Source organism: Sorghum bicolor, chromosome 10, assembly GCF_000003195.3.
Source record: "Sorghum bicolor cultivar BTx623 chromosome 10, Sorghum_bicolor_NCBIv3, whole genome shotgun sequence".
Taxonomy (NCBI): domain Eukaryota; kingdom Viridiplantae; phylum Streptophyta; class Magnoliopsida; order Poales; family Poaceae; genus Sorghum; species Sorghum bicolor.
In genome coordinates, this window is record NC_012879.2 from 3,330,931 (window position 1) to 3,345,833 (window position 14,903).

At 41.1% G+C, this 14,903-nt stretch overlaps 2 protein-coding genes across 4 annotated transcripts; one reads left to right on the plus strand and one right to left on the minus strand.

The window, feature by feature from the left end:
- LOC8071335 (putative lipase YDR444W) lies at nt 743-9,074 on the plus strand. Of its 3 annotated transcripts, none has more exons than XM_021449301.1 (11): nt 743-1,114; nt 1,692-1,827; nt 2,020-2,087; nt 6,985-7,055; nt 7,182-7,451; nt 7,754-7,917; nt 7,994-8,049; nt 8,166-8,218; nt 8,313-8,481; nt 8,565-8,682; nt 8,782-9,043. In XM_021449301.1, the coding sequence occupies exons 1-11, from the start codon at nt 973-975 to the stop codon at nt 8,783-8,785; spliced, it is 1,251 nt and encodes a 416-aa protein (XP_021304976.1). In that variant the 5' UTR covers nt 743-972; the 3' UTR covers nt 8,786-9,043. The 3 variants fall into 3 exon arrangements, with proteins under 3 accessions (XP_021304976.1, XP_002436500.2, XP_021304975.1); XM_002436455.2 differs by having other exon boundaries at nt 744-1,114; nt 8,565-8,662; nt 8,782-9,074; XM_021449300.1 differs by having other exon boundaries at nt 744-1,114; nt 7,036-7,055; nt 8,565-8,662.
- LOC8071336 (mitogen-activated protein kinase 1) lies at nt 9,381-14,903 on the minus strand. Its single transcript, XM_002437810.2, has 6 exons — nt 14,520-14,903; nt 14,305-14,434; nt 12,609-12,746; nt 11,263-11,595; nt 10,346-10,526; nt 9,381-9,968 (listed from the first exon to the last, which is right to left on the minus strand). The coding sequence occupies exons 1-6, from the start codon at nt 14,774-14,776 to the stop codon at nt 9,799-9,801; spliced, it is 1,209 nt and encodes a 402-aa protein (XP_002437855.1). The 5' UTR covers nt 14,777-14,903; the 3' UTR covers nt 9,381-9,798.

Below are 14,903 nucleotides of genomic sequence, written 5' to 3' on the forward strand. Positions count from 1 at the left end.
CCAAAACGGTCCCCTCTCCCCCCCCCCCCAAAAAAAAACCCCGGTCCAAAAGATCAATAGATTGCTATACGGTACACCAGTATCGAATTAAAAATCTACTTTTACTTCTATAGTACCGATCGATTTTTCCAAAAACTATATTACACCTACAAGTTTAAATAAACACTATACAGACATTTTTCACGAACAAATTCAACAAAACTAATTTATATTTCACATATACTTGTGCTTCTTCGATAAACTTTGGTCTCCAAATGGCGAACCAGCCGCCAAGACCGTGCTGGAATGGAGGAACACAATTTAGGTTGGAGAGATCGGCTACTTAGTCTTTGGAACAGGTTTATAGCAGTGTGGCTTTGTGTGATGACCAAGTTGGGAGAGATAGTCTTGCTAGCTCTGCTAGTTGCTGAAGACATTTTGTTGGTTGTAGGCCTTTAGGCTTTGTGTTTTGTACTTTTTTTTTTGTGGATGTTGGTGAGCGTGCCTATATGCTGTGATGAATTGTTTTGAATGCTTTAGTAATTAAGCCGGGAAAACCTTTTGTCTTAAAATACTTTGGTCTCCAAAATTTTGACTGCCACGCTGTTTCAGCTGCGTGGCGGGCCGAGAAATTCACCAGGCTTCCGGATCGGACTCGGCCCACACGCACGGCGGCATGGGCCAAGCGGCCCGACCTCCCTCCCGACAGGCCACCAAGGCTGGAATACCCCGCCCGAATCCCATGGCTGTCGTGACGCCGACGGCAACGGCCAACCCGACGCCACGGCTACCTCACCCAGTCACCCGGCCAGCCAAACCTGCCCACGCCGTCGGGGGAGTCCCGCCCCATGCCGCGCGGCGCGCGTCAGCCTGCCTCGGCCGCCGCGTTCGTCGACCCGTCAATCAGCCCCACGCCGGCACTGATCCCGGCGCGGTTTTTTTTTTTTTGTCCCGTGCCGCCCGCCGCCTTCGACGACGCCACCGCGAGAGGGGATGGTGCCGTCCACGGCTTGCTCTCTTCCCCATGGCCTCTCGCTCGGGTTCAGCCGATCCTATAACAGCCGCTTACTGCGTCTCTCGCGCACCGGCCTCGGCGCCGCCTGTTCTTCTCCGAGCGGAAGCGAGAGCCCGTCAGGTTTATTTTATTCTTGAGATCGTTTTCTCCTTCCTAGAAAATTTGCCTTTCGTCATTCCGTGACAGATTGGAGGCACTGTGAAGCTGGTTTCTCTAGGAAAGCTTAGTGCTAGACAATTTCATAGATGCCGAGTACGTGCTGTAATTCCATATTCGTGCTAAGTCAATTCAGACTGGTTGGGTAGATCGATAGACGAAAAAAAATATTTGATCAGGAAGTTTCAGTTAAGCAACGAGATCAGGAAGTTTCTCGATAGACCAAATGCATCCTCGATTGATCTAGGAAGTGAAAATCCAAAATGAATCTGAATAGGACCAGACATCAGGATCCTATGGTCTTTAGTTAGAACAATGAGGTTGCTTCATTTTTTTAACCAAATTCGAAATTGAGGCACGGATAGTCCAAATTCGAGACAAACATCGATGCAATTCGAAGTTGCCTTGTTATTATATTTTTCACATGCTTTCGGTTGATCCTGCTAGTAGTCATATGCTTGTCTCAAAGATTAAGCCATGCATGTGCAAGTATGAACTAATTCGAACTGTGTATCACTACAGCACGACATAATTTTTGCAGGACTGAAATCTGCCGGAAACCTGTATCTTTATCCATTATCAAGGGGAAGTACTGTTGTGTGTTCAGTGATGGGTACACCCAAAAGCAAGCAAGAACCAGACCATCTCCTTGTTCTTGTCCATGGTATCATGGCAAGGTAACTGATTAGATCCTATTTCTCCTGTACTCAAGTTGTTACCGTAGATTTGAAAGAGGCTTAACTGCTTAAAATCTACACACATTAGTCTGACACAATTTAAATTACTTGTCTTCTTTAACCAAATTGTACTTTTCTGCATTTTTTCTTGAATTTTACTGAAAAATTTACTTCATTATACTATGGTTGCAGCCCCAAAGACTGGACATATGGGGAAGCAGTTCTGAAGAGGCGGTTGGGTGATAATTTTTTCATATATGGTAAAGCATGCTAGCATTTGAATTCTTCATTCATTAACTTTATACTACTTATTACCTAACCATTTCGTTCTACAATACCGGTTTATGAACTAAATGGACGTTAAAAAAGTGTACCTACAAGGTGAATGTGGCAGAACCTCCTGAATTAAGTGGCCCACATACACCCATCATTGTCTCAAAGACTTCCGATCGGCGTGCACGAGTTCCAAATGACTCAAGAAGTCTGTCGTCCATATTTTAACTCGTACAGGATCAACATGGAGTTACCACAACATTACAACATTTGTTACAAAAATAACTTACATCAGAGTGCGGAAGATTTATAACTTAATTACTTAATTTACAACATATGATGGAGTATAAACAACTAAATTTCCAAAAGATGTGTAGAGTAGCGGAAGCATCCTAGGTGAAGCTTCTAAGGTAGAAGAGGTGGATAAATCATGTCGCGCCCACCGACATGACCTCCATTAGCAGTCTAAGTCAGCACCTGCAACAGGGGTTATAAAACCCTGAGTATAAAAGTACTCAACAAGACTTAACCGACTAGAAAAGAGGTGAAGACTCAAGTATGCAGGTTATAGGGATTCAAGGTAAAGCTTTAGCAAGATCAAAGCATTTCTTTTGCATAAAAGCTTACTAAGAGTAAAACCTACTTTCAAGTTTTAACTCAAGATCATTATTTATGACTAACCACAATTATTATCAAATTTTCATAAGCATACCACATCTTTCTTATACCAAAGGTTCATTTATTACTACGATGATGGGGTGAGGATTGAGGCTCCATATCCGAGGAAACACGACGATTCGAATCGATTAAACCCAGCTGGGGATTCAGTACCACACGACATATGTAGAACTTAATCTTGCATATGTCAACCTTTTCTATAGATCCTCCCATACAAGAACGGGTCCAGCGTCACCCGAGAGTACAGTACACCACCATCCTACAGCCGATCTAGATGTTTCCCGGTCATCTCAGATCCGTAAGGTGGGTACACGCTACTCCCGCCATCTCTCCACTCCCAGTACGCGGTTAGCCGTTCTCAAGTATCGGAATAGCTATAGGTAAGGCTTACCACCGCATGTGGGCTGTACTCAAAGATCTCAATCACAACAGGCCAACAACGGAACGGTCCTTAATCGACACAGTTAGAGACACTACTTTAAGACTCCATTCTTAAAGCAAGTCCACCGACCGGTCTCAAGTTGAACATTATTGACCTTAAAAGTATTCCACAACAACCCTTCAAACTTTCTCATATGAAAACCTATCTAATAAGCAGGGCTAAGCATACTAAGTATTTTCATAAAACAGGTATCAAGGTTAATATTGAAATCATCAAGGTGGATAATGCAGCAAATAGGATTCACTCAACTCCTATTCACCTAATGCATCATATTAACTCAAGTGATATAAATAACTTTATGAAAATACCAGGATAGGGTTTAATGTCCGGGGCTTGCCTTGGTGGGAAGGGAAGTCCGACAACTCAGAAAAACCAGAAGGATCCACAAACTCGGAAGCAACCCACTGAGGATTAGATTCCTCCAGAGCGTAGTCTACACGTAGAGGTGCATATGCATGATCAATGAGATGTTCATGTCATGATAAAGACAGGTTACAAGTTCTTGGATGATAACAACAAACATAACTACCTCGAGTACAACTTACCTCCACGGTATAGAAACAAACTAACTTAGTTATCAAAACATAGATTACTACTAAGCAAATTTTATCATTTTCATGAAGCAAGGTTGTATAGATCTCATGCCAAGTAACCACTAGTTGTCAATCAATCCCAAAGATCAATCAAAACCTAAAATGATTAGGCTTTCTATTTATCTTAATCAATTCTTGATTAAATATTAAAGGCAGTAATTAAGTATTAACATCAAACAATAATTAAGTGCCAAAGGTCATTGAAATATAATGACCTCAGGTCATCACACAATCCCAAAAGCACTCAAATTCTAATTTGGAAATTAAGCAACTCATTATTTAAGTAAAGGCTAGCTAAAAACAAACAACTCTATTTGCACACATAACCAGGACAGCAGCATATACACAACTTCATTCAACCATAATTAGAGATACAAGCATCCAATAAAGGTGATATTAGACTTTCTGGAAAGCTTAGATAATTTTCTACAACTTTGTTATTATCTTCGAGAACTGATTTAAAAGATAAAATAGCCAAACAGCATGAATAAACAATTCTGTCCAGACTTTGGACAGAATCAGACATTAAGCTTTATACCTCTATAACCAGAGTTCTAGATCACCAAACGTCATGATCCATAACATTTTGGAAAGCTTATGAAAATTACTACAATTTATCTTTCATCATCAAATCATGATTCACAAGTTTAGTAGGTCGAAATTGCACAACTACAGAAACTGATCCAGGATTTGACAGAGGGAACCATTTCTGAAACTTAAATTTAAACAGGCATAACTCAGAAACTATAGGGCCAAATGCCACTAAAACTTAACACCAGGTAGATACATGAATTATATACAACTTTGTTATAGACAAGTTTCACATCCAACATTATCTACCTAGAGCAATTCATAAGGTTCCAGAAACTGTCCAGAAATCACTAATAATTCAATTATAGACAAATAACATTTCATTTAGGTTTCAAACTTGAACCTGGGCAAAACCCAGCTCACCAATAGTTGAAATACATCAAAGAGATACTAGAAAACATCATGGTCATCCCTAAATAAATTCCTTTCATGTTTTTATTAATTTATTTAGGTAAATAGACAAAGTAATAACCATATATCAAAAGTACACAGTAAATTCTGAGAAAACTACAGCAGTTCATATATGCTCTCCAAAGTCTACTGTATAATTTTCATGCCATTTGGATAAGTATAGCAATTTCCATGAAAAAGATAAATTTCCATCACAAGAACGCATGTAGCAGCAAGATAAATAAGAAACTCGACATTTTCTACAAACACATAGCTAAATTATGTATCTATATGATATAACAATTTCATATAAAGGCAGAGGAACCATATTTTATATTTATTTATTTTTACTTTAATTGTAAACTATTTAATAATCATTAAACAAGATAAATTAATAACTTAACCATATATCATCTACTGAACATGAAATTTTTACTGCAACATTCAAATAACATCATGAGAACACCATAAAAATTTCAGGCCCATAGGAGCTACACAGAATTAGATATGAATTTTTCCTTTTTAAACATAATTAAAAGACATAAATCATAACTAATTATTTCACTACAAAACATGGTCAGTTTCATATTTTTAATAAAAACTAGACATCTTAAGGAGCACAACAAAATTTGGTTCACCAAAATTGGAGCTACCAAACTCTAGATATGAATTTTTAAAGATTCAATAAAACATCTACAAACAAGTCCTTATAGCACTATTCACCTGAGTCACAGTCTCTGCAATTAGACCTCTGGGAAACATCAAATTGTTGCACGAGGTCCCTGGTCGCGAACTGAAAACAGAGGAGCTCGTCGGAGTTCGCAGTTTCGGCGTTGGAGTGCTCGTCGGCGGCAGTGAAGCATCGGGGAAGCTTGTCCGGACTAGTGTGCACCTTCTGGTGGTCATAGCTTGTCCCGCAATGGCTCGAGGCGGCCTGGCCGCGCGGGCAGCGGCACCGGTAGAGCTCTGGCCGGCGCTAGGGAGGAACTCGGCGCTCCGACAGTAGGGAAGCCGAGAGGCTAGCTGTAGGAGTAGCATACGACGCTCAGGAAACTTGCAAAGTGGCCTGCCAAGGCGCTGGAATATGGGTGCAGCAGTGGTGATGGTCGGCGGCGAGGTCGCAGAAACGATATCGTTTCTCGGCTCTCCCTCTCCTTATACGTCAAACGGCCGGCACGATCAGGATCAGGACACCCTCGCGACTCCAAGCAGGCAGGTAGCTGCGTTGCGGGGTGCGTGGCCGCATGCGGAGCAGCGGCGCCTGCCGCAGCGGCAGTGCAGCGCGTGATCCTCATCGGTTACTGTAGCAGGCTTTATCCAACCAGTTTTGTGGTTTTGCAAAATTCGTCCAAATTTTGAACTGAAAACAAAATTCCACCAAAACAAAAGTTATTCAGAATTTTACAAACTACAAATCTTCTTTTGGTGACCAAAGCCAATTCTGGGTGGAAAAATGACGAATTTGACAAAACAGTTTGAATTTCAAATCCCAAATTGGGGAAATTCCAATTTTTGAATTGGGGCAGATTAGAATTTCCAAAATTACTTTTAATTTTTCCAAACAACTTGAAAAACTCCCAACATGAAAGTTGTTCAACTTTTTGAGCTCTACAACTTTAATGTTGGTCACTTTTCAAAATTCCAAATAGATTTTGAATTGGAGGTTCAATTTGGAAAAGGGGACACTTTCTGGAAATATGTATTTTCAAAATTACTTTAAATTTTGTATTGAAACTTCAAAAACTCAAAACACCAAAGTTGTACATCTTGACAAGATCTACAACTTTGCTTTTGAACTTAACTTCAAATTTTGCTTTGTTTTTAAATTGTGAAAAAGGGGGCAAAACTGGGGTTCAAAAATCAGGGTTCCCCCCCCATTTTCTCGGAAATCTTTCACCCTTGGGATTATACAACCAACACAAGCATCACTTCACAACATAAGCACACTTTACTTCCCTAAGCACAAGCAATCAAAATAAACTTGTTTTAAGTTTGTGCATCAAGTTGTGTTTAATCAATATGCTATGCAATGCTCATGATGACATGGTTCAGTTTTAGTAACCGTAACATCGGGGATGTTACAGTGAATAAGGCATCCACATTATTACTTAATTTAGCTACACAGTTTTACAGTTGGGAATAGTATGTTTATTGAGTGAGCTTTAAATGTGCAAACATTTTTGTCTACAGCTAGTTCATCGAACAACTACACCAAAACCTTTGATGGGATTGATATTGCAGGAAGAAGGTTAGCAAATGAAGTACGTTCTCTGAAGTTTGTCCTAGACAAAGGTTTCAAGCATTCTCCTTGTTGGAGACTGATATCTCCTGTTCCTGGATCCTAATGAATTGCTTAGAAGCTCTGATAATTGTGCCTATGGAAACAGGTCTTGGATGTGGTTAACAAGATGCCCACTTTGAGAAAGATTTCCTTTCTAGCACATTCTTTGGGTGGTTTGTTTGCTAGATATGCTATTGCAGTACTCCACTCAGTGGAAACAAAGAACGCAGGACAAAGTAGTGCACTTATTGTTCCTACAACAAAAGGGCCACCAAAATCAAGATGGACTTCAGGATTAGGTTCAATTGCTGGATTACAGCCAATTAATTTTATTACCTTAGCAACCCCACACCTTGGGGTTAGAGGGAGAAATCAGGTGCGTCACCAAAATGTTTCGGATTATTTGCAAAATATACTGCTTATTATCCAGCAAAGGCTCGATTCCTGGGAAAACAAACTCTCTATTTGTTCATATAAGGCCATGTAGATTTTGAAGTTGCGTGGTATGATTTTTACAAGCTGAGATGATAGAGCATGTTATATCATTGCTGAAGGGGTCAAAAACCAACTAACATCTATAACTTTGGAGAAAAAATGACGAACTTATTGGGACCTGTTACTGTTAGTGTTGAGCAATTCCTTTGATACATGCTTATATGTGTTTCCCCTAATTACCAGCTTCCGTTTCTTCAAGGTCTATCAATTCTAGAAAAACTTGCCGCACCTTTGGCTCCTTTAATTGTTGGGCGTACTGGTGCTCAACTGTTTCTCACTGATGGTGATCCTAGCAAGCCACCTCTCCTGTTACAAATGGCATCTGACTGTGATGACAAAAAGTACATGTAAGTGAAGAACAGAACCATTTATAGGCTAAGTTACTCTTATTGAAACATAATGCTCCTTTTCATTGTTTAACAGATTAGCTTTAGCAGCTTTTAAGAACCGTGTCCTGTATGCGAACGTTTCATATGACCGTATCCTTCCTTGCAAAATCATTTCTTGAATCTGCAGCATGATATCCAATAATGGGTATCTCCCCAAACTATTTCTGCTTCTATTCTTGTTCTTTGTTTTCTTGATCTTATCCCAGACATGGTCGGCTGGCGAACATCTTCATTAAGGAGAGAAAAAGATCTTATAAAGGTAGAATTCCTCCGTCATTGATCCCATTGACAACTTACTTGTCACACTAAATTGAATGGCATTTGAATTGATCTTGCATTTCCTCTATCTGCAGCCCTTGCATCGTTCACTGGATGGCTATAAGCACATTGTGAATGTTGAATACTGTTCACCCGTATCATCAGAGGGCCCTCATTTTCCTTCCAAGGCTGCCAGAGCTAAAGAAGCTGCACAGCGAACGCCAAACAGGGAAAATACCGAAGGATACCACCAAATGATGGAGGGTAAGTAGCAATTTTGCACTCCATGTTTGTACACCGGATTTGCTTGTTTCTTGAATGAATTGTGGACACTGATTCATGAACAGAGGAGATGATCCATGGCTTGCAGAAGGTTGGTTGGAAGAAGGTGGACGTCAACTTCCATTCATCATTCTGGCCTTACTCTGCTCACAACAACATACATGTATGCCTTGTTCTTCTAGGGTGATATTTTCTCTCCAGTTCATCCAAATTCTTTTGTTCTAAAGACCACCATCCAAATTCATGGCCTTACTCTGCTCACAACAACATACATGTATGCAGGTAAAGAACGAGTGGCTTCACAATGCTGGTGCTGGTGTTATCGCGCACGTTGCAGACAGCATCAAGCAGCAGGAGTCACGGGCATGTCTTCCTGCCAATCTATAGCAGTAGCATTTAGCAACCCGTTTGCTTAATTTTTCTGTGGCTAGCAAATAAACCGATGCCAAATTCTGATCGTCATCATTCACTGAGCAACGAAATATTTGGGACCGAGACAGAATAAGCCGCGTATGTCGGCTTCAATAAGTTTTACCGTGCTTGATGTGAATTGTCAAATGGCTTGTGTTTCCTCATGGAACAGACGAATAGTGATGCATTCGAAGTTGACAACCTAAATTGTCATATAGGCTACTAATCCAGTGACGATGTCGATGCAATTCAGGCTATAGTTTGGGAGCAACAAGCCCCTAGGACCTGACCACCAGAAAATCGCCCCAATCCGGTGATGATGTCGATGCGATCCAGGCTAGTTTGGGAGCAACAAGCCCCTCGACAAATCGCCGGCTAGGTAGCCCGTGAGCCCAGGTTGAAACCTGATTTCCAATCGCCATCACAGGGTCTCACTCTCAGCCATCACTCTCGCTGTCTCGGAGGCAACATTGGAATTACAGGTCTTTTTTAAACAATTAAGTCGATAAACAAGAATTCTTAAGTCGACCAGAAATGTTAACTTTGACGACAGCCACTGAATTCAGGCAGCCATCGTTCATGAACTACCTCTCTTACAGACAACATCGAAAAGTTTTTAAGAAGAAAAGTAAAGTCTGATTAAAAACAACATATTGTAAGCACAAGAATCCATAGCTACGCAGAAATTTGACTTTCACATGCTCGCTCTTTTCTACCCTTGAATGACACGTCTCCAGCTTTTTTAATCAAGGAGGAATGGAGGATCTTCTGGTAAGGCAATTATTTACAGCTAGCAATCGGAGTTGGTGACTTTTTGCACTGACATCAGGTGGGGAAAAAAAATCTCCATGTCAATGAAGCCAATCACCGGCTGAAATTGAACTTCGGCTACTGGTAATCAGGGTTGAATGCAAGAGCCTCTTGGTAGATCAGATCCTTCATTTGTTCTTCAGACAATGCATGCTGCTCAAAGTCAAAGCTGAAGGGCATTGAGCAGACTGGCTCATCACTTATGTCATGAAGTGATGCCAAGTAAGGGTGTGCAAGTGCGCCTTCAACTGGTGAAAGAAAAGGAGAAAAGAAAACAGAGCATTCAGCAACTTCAAACTTGGTGACAAAAATCAGCAAATTAGGACGAATAGTCTGTTAATAAAAGACATGTGTTTTCAACAGTTGAAATACCATATGACAAAAATGATTCCCCCTTCAGAGGTCAGACCATGCAGCAGTCATGACTAGGAGTGGATGTGCACACATTCAAACACAATTGTCACATGGTGCACTACCATTTCTAAACCAAGCCATGGTGCTATAAGTTCACTTGCTATTTTCAAAGTGGAATCATGACTATTTATGGCAAAAACAACATTTTGAAATAATGAGAACTTAAAAAATCTATAGAAACAAAAGATGGAGAAGCCTTCAGAAATATTACCAGTTATTCTCTGTCTAGGATCAAAAGTCAGCATCTTTTCCACCAGGTCAATTGCTAAAGGTTGAACATGTGGAAATTTTTCAGGAAAGGACTGTCTAGCATGCCGGGGAAGTTGGCGGATATATCTTCTTGCATTCTCATTTACAAAATCAAGATCAGCCTCATTCGGTGTCCCAATGAGCTGCATGAAAGAAGTAGGGTGAGAAATCAAACACAAACCAATGCGTGCAATAAAAAAGCTATTAAATCCTCTACTGTGCTATAAAGAATTGCTTATGGATCTGAATCAACATAAGTGACTAGATTTACTTGACAGCTGGTATACAAAAAACAGCAAGTATCTAGGGGGGTTCTATTATGTTTATTATTATTCTTTACATTCTCCTATGTTTTAACATATGGCCAATCGTGAGACAACTCATATGATGCTTATTCTTTAAGACAACACAAAACCATCACAATACATATTACTGTATAATTTGGAACCAGCTAAGTAGCAATAAGAAAATGAATAGATGCAGCAGAATCATTGTGCAGGCTAAAATATTGCCCAGCTCTGTTTCATCTTTAAAAAAAACATACAAAACTTGAGATCATTATGATATAAGCATACATATGCCACAACAGAGTGTAACTCCTACTCGGACCATCATTAATGGGATGATTTCTGCATGTCACTTTTTTCTATATGACCAATACCAGCCTTTCAACAACCTAACCATTACTGTATTTGCACGCGAATAATAGATAAATGAGCAGGTCTTAATATGAGCAAAGATGGGTAGGTGGATGGTTTGGAGTGAGTGGATTGATGTGTCCAGTATCCACAACTAGCTCATCACTAGCTCACTACTATCACAACGCAACAGTGAGCCAAAGAAAAATATGGTAATATGATATCATCACTAAGAACTCACCTCCATTAGTAGACGTAGCTGATGGACATGGTCTCTTCCAGGAAACAGGGGTTTTCGGTCCATCAGTTCCATAAATATACAACCCACAGACCACACATCAATGGCAGCAGTATATTCAGAGGAGTTCAACAAAAGCTCTGGTGCTCTGTACCATCTTGTGACAACATATTCAGTCATAAAATCAGTTTCTGAGGTGGTTCGAGCAAGCCCAAAATCACATATCTTGAGGTCACAGTTTGCATTCAAAAGAAGATTGCTAGGCTTCAAGTCACGGTGAAGAACATTTGCTGAATGTATATACTTCAAGCCACGAAGAATTTGATAAAGAAAATACTGCAAAGGAAAATAAATATAACCAAACACTTTCACAAAACATTTATAACTTCTCAGAACAAAATATATGTTAACAAATAGAATGGGAACTTGTGATATGATAACTTGGGCAAGGAAATAGGTTAACGTGCTGCAATCCCACTCAAAATACAGAAATGTATCATTTAGCACAGTGCACAGATAACAAAAGCTAGGAAGGACATATCATAAATTCTCAGTCACAATCCCGAATCAACCATTTCCATGCAAGAATGTCACATGGATATGGCTGGCAAGAAAGACACATGTATAACATCATTTTTTTTCCACAATGGTCGAAATCAAATTTCATTACACATGTAATGGAATTACAAAGTTCATCAGCTAACAGGAAGTGTATAGTGTCAAATAAGAAAGAGTTTGCTAGTATGAAACAAAATCATATAAAACGAGGTATCAGAAATACACTTATGTTCAAGGATTCATAATTTGATATCATCTTAGCAACGCCAATGCATCTGTAGCTTATAAGCATGAGAAAGAGATGGCTATGCCATCTTCTAACAATTGTTAGCTTTGACACATTTGTTTAACAGCTTGGTTAATTGTATAATTGTGCTGCATATTATGCCATTTTCTAATGGGCTACAAAAGATTCTCTTGAGGTCACAAATAAAATGACCCTTGATATATTGCATATAAGCATATATGGGTTTTAATAAGGCTGCCTACTTGTGGTACATTGAAAGCACTGACCACTGAGCAATAGGAGACTCCATCAAAGGATCTGATTTGTACAAATCAAATTCTCAATAATACTTGAGAACCCCCAAATATGTATCCACAGTGATTGATACTTTACGTTCTAGGTCAATATTCAAATACCCTGACATCTAAATTAATTTGAACAATCCCAGATAAACGGAATTCACAAAAAACAGAAGAACATAACAGATTTCGAGCTACTCCCACACAACAGCTAAAGAGATACCTGACAGTAATAGTGCATTTCTTAGATTGAACGAAACAAGTACCTGACAGTGCTCCTCTGACAAAGCTTGATTTGAACGAATAATTTGATGCAGATCAGTATCCATCAATTCATAAGCAATATACACATCATTGAATGCCTCCCTCTGCGGAGGAGGTATGATATCCCTTATTGCAACAATCTGCACCGAAAATGAATTTGTGTCAGACATAATGTCCTTGTAGCTAGAATCCATACTTAAAACTGTTCCAACAAACTTAACTATGGTAGCAACAATGCAATGATTCGAATGTTTTTACTTTTACAGTGCAGAATGCAACTGTAGCACAAAAGTGTTCAAAGTGACCCTGAACTTCATTCCATGTCTCAAAGGTATCTCACCTCAAGCTCAATACTTGAACTTAAGTCAACAGCTCAGGGCTTAAAGGCACACACTTTATTTAAGCGACCCTTAAATATTGCCAAAGGCATACAGCTAACGAAGTGGACACTTCTGCAACGTGGTAAAAGCTTGTATACTTGTGCTGTACGTTACTCGTTACTATAGATGAAGTAGAGAAAAATATGCAGTTTTCCTTTTTCTATGTAGTTTTAGCCCGTTTGTACCATCATTCACAAGTAAATATAGTTTTTTTTAACCTTTTGCAGGAAATACATGCCACATAATGCTTTTTCCGCGAACTGGTATGCGGAAGAGCACAAATAGTATGACTTTAGCTACCGCTAAGGAAAGTCGAGGTATAAGTAGCTGACCAAGAATGCACACGTTCGCAACTCGCAATCAAGTACATTAATTAACTACTAAGCGCACCTTGCCTAATCTGAATCCCGAAGATTCGCTTCTACATGCATAACCGTCGACCAGTAGAAAGGAACAGGAAGACACAACATCCGTGCATATGGCTCATGTCATGTTACTTAATTTATCAGGATAGTGATCTAGCCGTTACAAATCTACTAATCATAATCCAACTTAGTTCAGCTCACTTCCGAACGTGCAACAGGTTCCAAGCTGTAACGGCAGGTCAATCTGTAACCGTCTTTCGCTTGCCGACACCACCCTCCCTTCTGACAAGCTAAAATGATTCTTCAACCATATACAAATACTGGTCAAATCCAATAAAATTGGGAATCCTGTGACCTAGCCTTTCTTTCACATTAAAGGTCCAAGGTCAGAATATATACAGAAAAGTCTACAACAGTCCTTCCAATACTACTAACGTAAGATCCTAGTCCCCTACCAACCGAGTATTCACTCCACTACATTCCCATCGGATTGGGATGATCTAGCAAAAAGGCGAGCACTAGGTTGGTCCTCAAGTGACTCGCTCACTTTTGACATCAGCAGCAGCACCATACGCTGATGCTCCAGGTTGTCTCGTCGTTTCTGCCCTCAAGTTCTTCAAGAACACAATGAATAGCATCTCAAAAGGTGGTTGGCTCCCTTAAAGGCATGACTACGATTGCTATTCCTGAACTTCACCTCCCAGTCCCAGCCAAGACGAGGGAGGGAAAGTTCCCTAGGCTAGGCGAGCTGTAGCGAACGAACTCAATCATTTAAGCAACTAACCCCAACCTCCCCAAATTTAATGCGACCAACAGGCGAGCATTTAACGAGAATCTCCGATATGGTCCTCGCTAGAGAACAGGTAAAAAAGAAAAGAAAGGAAACTCTGGGGGATCGTTGGACAGGAACATGAGAGGTGGATGGATCGGGGGGTGTGTCACGGGCGACTGACATTCTCGTGGTCCATGTGGCGGAGCAGCTTGATCTCGCGGAGGGTGCGCTTGGCATCGATCTTGTTGTCGAAGGCGTTGGCGATCTTCTTGATGGCCACCTGCTCCGCCGTCTCGGAGTTGAGCGCCGAGCTGGGCAGCAGACCATGAAATCACAAATCAGAAAGGCGAGTCGATGCGAATCGGAGGCGAGGGGAGCGCGGGGGAGCGGGCGGACCAGACGATGCCGTAGGCGCCCTTGCCGATGGGGAGGATGGGGGGCTTGTACTTGGCGGTGACCTCGAACACGTTGCCGAAGATGTTGTACTGGATGAAGCGGCCGCCGTGGCTGAGCGTCGCCTGGATGTTCTCCATCATCCCGCCCCCGCCTGCCGCCTGCTGCGGCTGCTGCTGCGCCGGCGGCGGCTGCTGCCCCCCGCCGCCCGCGCCGGCGTCCGTCATCTCCGTGTCCGGGGGCTGCCCCCCGCCGTCCATCGCCGGACCGGATTTGGATCGCGCCGAGGTAAGGGAAAGTTGGGGTGGAGGTGGGGGAAATGCGAATTCGTTGCTGCGAGATTTGGGTCGCTTTCGAGGCCGACTCTTTTTAGCGCAAGCTCCTCTC

Excerpts from the sequence above, each read along its gene's own strand:
- LOC8071335 (XM_002436455.2), top strand. The coding sequence starts at position 973 with ATGGTGCCGTCCACGGCTTGCTCTCTTCCCCATGGCCTCTCGCTCGGG. Across the intron at positions 7,056-7,181 it reads GAAGAAGGTTAGCAAATGAA|GTCTTGGATGTGGTTAACAA; the intron begins GTACGTTCTCTG and ends CTATGGAAACAG. Across the intron at positions 8,482-8,564 it reads ATACCACCAAATGATGGAGG|AGGAGATGATCCATGGCTTG; the intron begins GTAAGTAGCAAT and ends ATTCATGAACAG.
- LOC8071336 (XM_002437810.2), bottom strand. The coding sequence starts at position 14,776 with ATGGACGGCGGGGGGCAGCCCCCGGACACGGAGATGACGGACGCCGGC. Across the intron at positions 14,435-14,519 it reads GGCGCCTACGGCATCGTCTG|CTCGGCGCTCAACTCCGAGA; the intron begins GTCCGCCCGCTC and ends TCTGCTGCCCAG. Across the intron at positions 10,527-11,262 it reads AGCTACGTCTACTAATGGAG|CTCATTGGGACACCGAATGA; the intron begins GTGAGTTCTTAG and ends TCTTTCATGCAG.